This window comes from Vigna radiata, unplaced genomic scaffold (genome assembly GCF_000741045.1).
Source record: "Vigna radiata var. radiata cultivar VC1973A unplaced genomic scaffold, Vradiata_ver6 scaffold_228, whole genome shotgun sequence".
In the NCBI taxonomy this organism is placed as follows: Eukaryota; Viridiplantae; Streptophyta; class Magnoliopsida; order Fabales; family Fabaceae; genus Vigna; species Vigna radiata.
The window spans coordinates 490,509-501,863 of record NW_014543255.1 but is presented as its reverse complement, the minus strand read 5'-3'; the positions used below and the strand labels follow the sequence as shown (position 1 = coordinate 501,863).

Sequence of the window (11,355 nt, the reverse complement as noted above, 5' to 3'; positions counted from 1 at the left end):
TATTTTGTGAAAAAATAATATTTTGACAAAGTTTGTATATATAATTAATTAACAACTTGTTTATAATAATATAATAATATTATTATAACAATAAAATTCAAACNTTAAAAAGAAATATTTATTATTATAATAATAAGATTTAATATAATATAATATATAAATGTTATTTTGTGAAAAAATAATGTTTTGACAAAATTTATATATATAATTAATTGACAACTTATTTATGATAGTATAATAATAATATTATAACAATAAAATTTAAAGTTAAAAAGAAATATTTATTATTATAATAATAAGATTTAGTATAATATAATATATAAATGTTATTTTGTGAAAAAATAATGTTTTGACAAAGTTTATATATATAATTAATTGTCAACTTGTTTATAATAATATAATAATAATATTTTATAACAATAAAATTCAAACGTTAAAAAGAAATATTTATTATTATAATAATAAGATTTAATATAATATAATATATAATATTTAGAGAGAGAGTAAAATTACAATAAATTATGTATATACAAATTATATTATTTCTAAAATTTAATTAAAGTTTTAGAGTGGAGTTAAAATTTAATTAAGTTTTAGAGTGGGCTAAATCCACTTTAACCCTGACCCTAACCCACTTGAGAGCGGGTTTTAGGGGTTGAGACTTTTTTCTGACCCCCTACTTGGGGGCTTCTTAAAATAGGGCTTTTTCAACCGTGGATTGGAGCTGGTCCTCGGGCCATGAGTTAGTTTGACACCTCTAAGTGTAAGTATTTAATTTTTTTCTCAAGTAAATACTTATTTTGTTTGAAAAATTCAATGTGATTTCTTTGGTTAAATTATTTTTGATATAATTTCAAAGGTAACAAGTCATTATCTTGTTTTTTTTTTCCTGAGTTTTTCTGGATTTTTTTCTTCATTGCACATTCACTCATTGTCTTCTCTACATATCAGTACTGCAAATGGAATGTCGTGGTTGGTGGTGGATGTTACTTGGGCAAACTCCCAAACTTTTAAATTTTGTTTATGTATAAGGTGAATTTATAAAAATTATATTATATTCTTTTTTTCAATGAAATCCGTCATTTTTTATTTTCTCTTTCTTTATTTTTTGAGTTACTTATTATTTGTTTTCATCTCAATTTATTACGTTTTTTTTTTGTTTATAAAGAAAAAAGGGAAAGTTAAACACAAATCATTATTTATGGTCTCACTTTTTACACATTTCATTTCATTCTTAAAAGAAAAAAAAAAGTGTACTTAGTGGAAGTGGTACTCTGGAAAGAGGCTTTTGTTTCATAAGTTACTTTTATCTAGCCTTCATCTATTAATCTTCTTTTGTCCTCCTAATACTCGTCTTCTTCAAAATGAACGATTGTTGTGTTTGTATGAAAATTTTCGACATTCAAGTTAGTTTTTAAAGTCAAAATAATTAGTAATGTAAAAAGTAAGGTCAAAACCTGATTACTGTTGTATTTATAAGAATATTTTAACATTTGTGGGTCTTTACCTAAAAGGGTCTGGATAGACCTAGTGGCCTAATGGCTTGATTACCTGAAGCGGTGGTTATCCAAATTTGGCTAAGTTATGTAGCATAGGATTTGTCAATATCTTCGACAGGCAGTAAGTGATATATAGTATTATTGGTAGAAAGTATGGTGCTCTTCATGCATGGTAGGTAGGCAACACTACGCTCTAGTAGATAACACAAATTGGTATTCGACATTCGATATCTGCATATATAACTAGATCTTTGGAAGGGTGTGTACAACATTCAACACTCGACATTAGGCACTCGACATCAGGTGATAGTAAGTACTCAGTAGGCGCTATTCGATATGTATAATCTATCTCTTAAGCAAATGTTGGTCTGTGGATAGTTATTAACTTTTGATAAATTTGGTCCTCGGTAATCGGTATGCCATTAGAGGTTATTATTAATAAGGGTGAAAGGTCTTCGGTTATATACAATAACATCCCTTAATATTTAAGTTGATTTTGATAATTTTTTTTTTGTCAATTTTTGACAAGAATATAGAAGTTAAGGAGATTGATAGTTTATTTCATCTTCTTTTAGTTTTTCCAATTTCTACAAGTATAATAGAAAGATAATTTTTTACCATAAAAATTATCAAAATAAGGTTGTAAAAATAAAATGAAAAATAAATTTCTTACACACAAGAGTTATTTACCTTAAAAAAACTAGAAATTTTAGTTTTGATTTAATGATTGATGAATAAGAAATATAAAGGAATTAAGGGCAATTGTTTAGATATTTATGGTTTCTTTTATAGTTATAAAATAATTCAATTATATTCTTATTTTTATTATATTAGTGACAATGATTAAATATATAATTTTTTAGACTTCAAAATTATTAGTGAGGGGTTATGATGTTTCTGATGGTCTCTAGTATAACAAGTGTAAGAAAATACGCTCCTTCTTAAATCTCACTATCAAACTCAACATAAATTCCACTTTCCTTCTTACTATATATCTTTCAAATCAAACTTGTTATCTTCTTTGAAAGGAAGAAAAGAGAAGCCACCACATTTTTTTTCTTTAAACTTCTTGTTTGGAGTTTGGTTGAGAATTATGTTTTTTTAGTAAATCTAGTTTAAAGGGTTAAAGTGTAGAGATGAAAAAAAATTGATAATCTTTTTTATCCAAAATCTGAGATAATAAATTAATAGATCTTTCACTTTTATATAATATTTTACTTTTTTATTTCTATTTAATGTGAGATTTTGATTTACAATTCAATTCTTAATAAAAAAAAAATTATGATAGAAAAGATAGAAAGAAAGATAAAAAGGATGGTTGAAAGTGAGTAATAAAAGAGAAGAAAATGAAAAATGATGGTTGATGGTGAAGAGTGAAGTAAAAAAACATAAATAAATAAATAAAAAACTTACCTGTGACCTTCTAAATAATATTAATACTCATTTAACATTTAATATCACGTTAAAATTCTTTTAAATAACAAAACTATATTAAAAAAAATAAAAATCCCATTAGTCCACAAATATTAAACAAATGTTAGAACCAAATTAAAAAATAGAAAACCAAAATATTAAATAAGTATAAATTAAAATTACAATTTAACTAGGTGAGAGAGAGAGAGAGAGAGGAACTCTAATAGTTGAATAATTGAAAACGAAAAACGCATGTCAATTTCCCAGCCATAAAAGATGCATATAATTGGGTAAAAATCTGGCAAATCACTTTTTGATAGAATCTGACGACCCAAAAACTCTATTCATAGAATCAACTTTCAAAGAATAAACTATCTCACATGTCGGCCATTGTAGAGTTAAGTGCAGGTTGCACTCGAACAATTCTTGAACCAGAATAATCATTACACTTCTTTTCCATTTCGATTTAACATTACCAACACAATCTTATATTCTTTACAACAACATTTAAATTCAATCTTATATTGGTTCAAATTAACTATAGTAATCTTTCTTTTTCAGAATCTTTACATATCTGCCTATGTACTTTCTTTCTCCTTTCAACCAAATCAATAGTCTTTTCTTTTATTCAAAACCATCCATATAACATTTCCAAGTTACAACATTTTTCATCAGATTGATTCATGCTAACTTAACCTATCACAACTTTAACTGTCCCAATAATGAATACTCCTCAACTAAATCTACACAAATTATTACATAACACTCACCAGAAATTCCTAAACCTTCACTTTTAAACATGATTTAAAATATAATTTTTTTTAATTCCTCAAACCATATAATATATAATCTATTTTGCAAGGTTTTTAAGATTTCTTTTGAAATTTCTTTCAATACACAAATTTTAGAAAATACTTGCTTTTCTAAGTTTTTATCTAGAGTTTACAAAAATTGAACAAATAGTTTTTTGTTTTTTTGTTCTTCTACCTTTTATACCAAATTAAGATCTCCAACAATCAACTTTATACCTTTTATCACTTACAAATTTCATTTGAAATGGAATCATTTAAAAAAATCCTAAACATTGAGAGAGAATTAAAATCTAGCTCCTTCTTACTACTTGATTGGGTGTTATATACTATCACATATCTAAAGCCATACGGAATAGTCCAAAATATTCTTATACTAGGTGTTTTATTTAATAAAATTTTAATAGAGTGAAAAAACTTTAATTAAAATCACTAAATTACCCACATGATTTTTTTTTTATTTAATATCATTTTTATTAGAGTGAAAAAACTTTTAATTAAAATATTAACTTACTACAATAAAATAAAGAAGCTCAAGTCCATATTCAAAACCACACATAGAAAACAACATTCATTAAATTAGAAAATTTTGCTCAGAAAACCACCAACTTCTGAACTACCTCCAAACCCTACCATTAAACCCTAAGAACAAACACAACAGGACATGACATAAAAGAAATTAACTAAACCCTACTTGATTACTACTAAATGAAAACAAGCAAATACCATAGCAAACTTCCTACTGAAATACTTAAACAACAACCCTAGGCACAACCTTGCAAGACAGTGGCTTCTTCATCTCCATGGAAAGCTTGAGTCGCTCTTCCAAATCCACAGCACCATCATGAGAAGGAACCCATTGAAAACTCTGAAGGAACTGAGCAAGCCAGAGATGAACAGAGGCCAAGCCCATGGCCTTCCCAGGACACACCCTTCTCCCAGACCCGAACGGAGCCAACCTCAAATCATTTCCCATTATGCTCACATCCTCCTCAATGAACCTCTCCGGTTTGAACTTTTCCGGTTCAGCCCACACCCTCTCGTCGTGCGTGATTGCCCACATGTTCACCATCGCCGTCGTTCCCTTTGGAATGTGTTTGTCTCCCACAGTCATATCATGCACCGCCAAACGAGCCCACGACAGCAAAGGGCCCGGTGGGTGCACCCTTAGAGCCTCCTTCACAATGCACTGAAGGTATCGCAGGTTCGGAATGTCTGCATCAGAAACCAGCCTCGATGACCCGCACACACTGTCTATTTCGCTTTGAGCCTTTGCTTGTATCTCTGGGTGGAGAACCATCCTCGCCAAAATCCACTCCAGTAGAATTGCCACTGTGTCTGTTCCCCTGAAAATCATTTCCTGAGATCCACTTCCAAGTTAGAACACCATACAATAATCAAAATAATACTTAAATCTAAATGTACTAATATGTCTTTAATTAGAAAATCAATCTCAATCTTCATATTTATTTAGGAAAATCTTCTGTTTCCTATTGTTTTCTCATATTTTTTTCATTCTCTTGATAAAAATACCATTGATCAGTAACATGCAAACATAAATTTAAATAAATCAAAACTTCATTTCAAATTTATTGTTACAGTTCATCAACATGCAAAATGAGAAGTCCTCTAAAAAACCATTACTATGACGTGAGATCGAAAGGAAAGATGATAAATCACTTACCCAAAGCACTGCAATCATATCAGCCTGGCTGAGTTTGTTTTCGTTTCCCAAATCAAGCAACACATCAAGGAAATCAGACATCCCTTCATCTTTCACATACTCACCCTTCTCCCTCTTCATTTTATGTTCCTCAATGATCTTTCCAACAAAAGTATTAACCTTTTCAACCAAATTCCTGCACCTCTTCCTCACACCCTGCAAATCCAACCACCCCAGTAACGGAAAATGGTCGCTCCAGTTAAACACACCCAAAAGCTCATACCCTTCACTCACCAAGGCCTCAAGCTCAGTCCCCTCACCCTCATAAAACCCATAACACTTTCCAAAAACGGTCATCATTACATTGTTCAACGACCCCAAATGAAGCACCTTTTTAACCTCCACCTGTCTGTTCTCACTCATAACCTTTTTCAGTTCTTCCACCATTTTCAACCCCACCTCGCACCGGAACCCTTCGAATCCGGCTATTCTCTTTGGAGAAAAGAGGTGGAGGGCGGATATTCTCCTCAGGTTCCTCCAGTACTCCCCGTATGGTGCGAACCCCATCGCACGGTAAAACAGAAGCTCGTAAGCCGACTCCTTCACCGGTCTATCAGCAAAACCAGTACTGCCCAGAATCTCCTTAGCAGTTTCTGGTTCGCTCGAAATAACAAACCGGGTTAAGCCGATGGAGAAAGCCATGAGCTTCTCCGCACTGTGGGAGCGAGCCAGTTTGGCCAACGCCCGGTGAGGAGTTAAACCGGTGAAGACTCCGAGCAGGGCCGTTACTGGACCAGGGATAATGGTTCCGGCCGATGACTTGGACAGGGCCCAAGCAAGGCCCCCAGGAGTAAGGAAAATAGTGAAAAGGAAGGTGAAGAAGATAACACACAGAACGGCTTGGACGGAAAGAACTGGGGCCTGAACAAGTTCAGGGAAAAACAAAAGGTGATGAAAATCCAGTGACATTTTTTTGTTATGGTGTTGTGAATGTGAAAGGAAAATGGTAGAGAAAAAGAGTACAGAGATGCTAGAGAGATGAAGAGAAAGTATGCTGTAAGGAAGGAGTACTGAATGGTATGAAAGGGTTGGTGTTATATAGAAAGTGATGAGTGGTGTGGTTAAAAATTTCATTAACCATGGTTAAACAGAATAAATGTCTCCCAAATCATGTCTTTTATTTTACACATCTACTCTGAGTAAAATTTATTAAAAAAATAAATATTTATAGTTTTTTTAAGACAGTTGGATACATCCTTATATACCTTTCATTCATTATAAAAATAAAATAGTCATAAAATTTAAATTTTTATATTTTATAAAAAAAAAAATAAGAAATTGATCTCAAATAAATATAAAATTTTAAATATAACAAAAATATTTTTCTTAAAAAGAAAAAAAATAATAAAAATTATGGTAAAAGAATTATTATGCATGTTAAAAGTATATTTTTTTTATAAAAAAAATTAATGAGCCAACTTTCATCTTTATATTAAATTTTTAAAATTATTTTAAAGCTGAATTAATTCATTATATTTAATAATTTATGATTAGATTACTTTTATTTATTTTCTGAAAATAATAATAATGATAAAGAAATACTAGAGGTTTCATATATTCATAAATAAAAATATTTCTCTTATAATTATAACATCTGATTTTGATTGATAAATGCATGCAAATTTATAGGATTAATTGTGTATTATATTTTAATTTAATGCTTATTCATAACAAAAAAATCCGTAATATAAATTTGATAAATTATTAATAAGTTTATGATCATTATTTTTTAATTTTTGTAAGTAATTATGAATATTAATTTTTAATTAAGTTCATGATCTAAGAAAAATGTATTATATTTTTGTTTTCTTAATTATTACAAGATAGTATGAGGAAAATAATTTGAAATATTTTAAGATTGAAGTGAAAGATCAAAAATTAAATCAAAATAGTTTAACAAAATAAGACAAAATATTTGCCAAATGTTATTTGTGGTATTTTTTTTTTCTTTTTAAGTATATATAAATCATTATAATTTTGATTTTAAATTTTTTCTGTTTTTTTATTACTTCTCATGTTCCTCATATTTTTTAAACAAAAATATACTTTGACAAGAAAGGAGTTTTAAATAACTTTTGATGTGATTGTTTTAACAAAAGGAAATTTATATAGTAAAAACAAATTTGTATTAAATGATATAAAACATTATTAAAATAATTGTGTTCAAAGTTGTTATATAAGCATGAGGAGAAAGAAGGTTGGGGATGTATCATGTCTTTTATTCTTTCTTTCATTTGGTAATCATACATGTTTCGTGATAATAGTCAATTCAGTTATTCAATTCTTTTCTTGCACATGAGATTATTATATATATTTAAATACAAGTAGTTTTATTTTTATGATTAAAATATGATTAAAATCATAAAAATATTTTAAAAATTATCTATTATATTCTATTGTTATTATTTTAATATTAAAATAGTTAAAATCCATCGTTTTACATTCTCCAAAAATCGCATATTGGATTATTATATAATATTGTTAATATCAAGAAAATTAATTTGGTGTTAAGATGTTAAATTTTAATATTTAATTGCAAGAAAAATAAACAAACAAGATGTTTGAATACTCAGATATTATGAATTGATATCTTTAATTAATTATTTTTGTACAAACATTTATTCTCTAACATTAAAGTTTAAGTTTATAATGATTTTGAATATTTTTAATTAAGTTTTTATTAAAATATGTAACTTACTAAGTATTTAAAATTTTTATATGAAATAATTAAGTTGATATTGTCAATTTTTTTAATTAACTAGGTAATATTAAATGTAATCTTGTCTTGATAAGTGATTTTTATTGACATTTATTGTTTTTATTGAAAACATACATGTTAATGATATCTTTATGTAATGTGAATTCTAATACCTGAGTTAATTTGTCTCATTTAATTAATAATCTTTCATTTAATCAAGGGATTCAAAAATTGAAGATGGGAAGATCCATAACCTATCAATAGTAACCTGTCATTAGTTTCTTTTTTATATTTTTTTAAAAGATTTTTATTGAAGTTATTTACTTATTCAAATTTTGTAAAATGATATTTTTTTTTAAATACTAGAATGTTATTTAATGATTTTGGAATAATTTGAATGTTTAATTTTTTGTTTGTGAAATTGTATAGGTGGAAACTTTAATTCTAACTACTATTATTTTTATAATAATCTTTGTTAAAATATGTAAACATTTTGATTATATTGATAAAAGTAATAAGTTAAATTAATTCATTTTAATGCATTTAAAATAAGATATTGCAAATTTTAGTACAGGCCAGAAATAAATCTAACTCGCTAAAAACCCTTCTTATCAACTTACCTAAAAATTTTAAATATTAAATTATATTAAAATAAACTCATGTGTATCTGTTTTAAAATTGGACTTTAAGTTTAATTTCTTTTAAAAAATTAAGTGATGGAACAAAAATTATATTAAAGAATATTTTGGTAAATTTGTCTCTACTTTACCTTTATATAATGAAAAAAAAAAGAGATATTTCTATTTTTGTCCTCTTACTATTTTACCTTTATTTTGGTTTTTAACCAACATTTTTATGAGAATTCAAGATTTTCTTCTCAAATTTTATGTTGGAGTATATAACAAAATATTCTCATTCGAATAAAAGTGATGGAAATAATTAGAATTTAAACTTTAGAATTATTCACTAGTTTACTAATCATTGCTTTAAACTTTAGAATTTAAAGTAAAGAATTTAAAAATATTTTTTCAAAATTCTCTTTTCAACCACAAAAAGAGATCTTAACTTCAACTTTAATAGTATGTTTATAAAAGAATTATTATTTAGAGTATGTTGGTATATATCAGTGTATAACAAACTGCAACCATAAAATAAATGTATTTTATGCAAAAACAGATAATTCTTGTTTATTAAAAATGAGTTTTTTACCATTAAGTAGACCCGAGGACAATGACTCTTAATCATAAGCATATAATATAAATTAATGTCATTAATATAAATAACCTTCTTTTTATTTGATAACATTGTCATACTTCCAAAGCTTATATCACTTTAGTTTGACTTGTACATAAAAACAATATTATAACTACATTTATATACTCTACCATCAAAATAATTTTCATAATATAATCGAACACACAGGTATGATTGTGATTAGTTAAAGCAAAATCACGTCTTTAAGAAATGGTACAGAAAAAAGTCAATTAATTATGTATTTATATTTAAATATTTAATATTTACTTGTGTCCCTTTCTGCAAAGAGAATTTGCTATTGAATGTTTCACAAATGGAAAACCATCACTGTCAAATGTAGCTCTCTAGTATTAATTTGTCTTCATTTGCATTTATATTCTTTTCACATTAAAACCTCTGTCTTATGCTCTCTTTTTTTTTTAATGGTTATTATTATAAATTATTTATCAACAACTTTCTTTTTTCCTCACACATTGACAACATATCCTTCCTTTCTAGTTCATTGGTATTCCTATATATTTTTAGAGTATACAGTTAAGTTTCTCTAGAAAACTAATAATGCAAAAAGGCAACTAGAATGATAAAGGAATATTCCACCAACATGATAAAGAAATTATAAGTGATTACTAAATTAAGTAGCTTAAAAGTAAATAATTGCTTTTTAATTTTGTAAAGGATTAATTATTCCAACGTGTCATACATACTATGGTTAGGATAAAATTATTTTTAAACAACATAATTTGAGTCATATCAAAAAGTTGTTAGCATTATTGAGTAAAAATGTGTTTAGTAGTTTAGATTATAAAGAAATAAAAAACCTAATAAAAAAACAATAGCATAAATTCACTTTCTTATTTAATATATATAATCAATAATTAATTATTATCAATATTCAGTTATTTTTATTGAAGGTTTTTCTCAATTCATTAGGGCAAAGATTAATTTTGCTTCTGAGACGATGACAAAATAATATTGAATGATGGATGATAATATTGTTGAGAATCTAAGTGTGAGTCTAAGTCTCACATTGAATATAAATGAGAAAATAGAGCACAAAGATGAAAGACCCATTAATCTATTGTCTTTAGGTTTTGGGTAAAGAGTGATGTCGATCCTTATATAGTTGGCTCCAATGTTGTTGGTGTTTGTGTAACCCACTGGAAACCTCCTCCTCGATAGACCCAACAGAGCCGATGGTTTGTCTTGGTGACTGGCTTAGACGAGTATAATGATCCCTATACTGAAAGTCTTCCATTACCTTAAGGTTTGATTTTGGGTAAAGATTGATGTCGATCCCTTATATAGTTGGCTCTAATGTTATTGGTGTTTGTGTAACCCACATGTAATCTCCTCCTCAATAAACCCAACAAATATTTTATTTATATTTAAGATATTATTTAATTTTAATTTTTTTTAATTGTAATTGAAATTAAATTTATTGTTTTAACTAAAATTTATTGTAATTAAAATAATATTTTTCAATATTGATCTCATTTTGGAATAGATAAAATAATCTTAAAAAACTAATTAGATAACAAATAATATAAGGCATATATTTAGGAAACTAATTATATACTAAATATATGCTTAACTATAATATAATAATAAAATATATTTACATATATCTTCACACATCCCTACAGTCAAAGCAGAAGGATGACGAATACTAAAACTGTCCCTAAAATCATCAAACAACACACACGAAAGTCCTTTAGTAAAGATATCCACAATCTGATATCGTGAAGGCACATGAAGAACTCGAACCTGATTACGTGCAACCTTTTCCCGTACAAAATGTATGTCCATCTCAATATGTTTGGAACGTTTATGTTGCACCGGGTTGCCCGACAAATAGATAGCGCTAATATTGTCACAATACACAATAGTAGCCTTGGTAACCGGACAACCAATTCCAATAAAAAATTTCGCAGCCAACACGACTCAAAGACCACATTAGCA

General features: G+C 27.4%; 1 protein-coding gene across 1 annotated transcript; it reads right to left on the bottom strand.

The window, feature by feature from the left end:
• Positions 1 to 4,263: 4,263 nt before the first annotated feature.
• Positions 4,264 to 6,461, bottom strand: LOC106753416 (cytochrome P450 78A5). Its single transcript, XM_014635224.2, has 2 exons — positions 5,406 to 6,461; positions 4,264 to 5,081 (listed from the first exon to the last, which is right to left on the bottom strand). The coding sequence occupies exons 1-2, from the start codon at positions 6,351 to 6,353 to the stop codon at positions 4,473 to 4,475; spliced, it is 1,557 nt and encodes a 518-aa protein (XP_014490710.1). The 5' UTR covers positions 6,354 to 6,461; the 3' UTR covers positions 4,264 to 4,472.
• Between the last annotated feature and the right edge of the window lie 4,894 nt (positions 6,462 to 11,355).

Coding starts and splice junctions, on each gene's coding strand:
- LOC106753416 (XM_014635224.2), bottom strand. CDS start 6,353: ATGTCACTGGATTTTCATCACCTTTTGTTTTTCCCTGAACTTGTTCAG. Junction 5,082..5,405: donor ATATGATTGCAGTGCTTTGG/GTAAGTGATTTA, acceptor AGTGGATCTCAG/GAAATGATTTTCAGGGGAAC.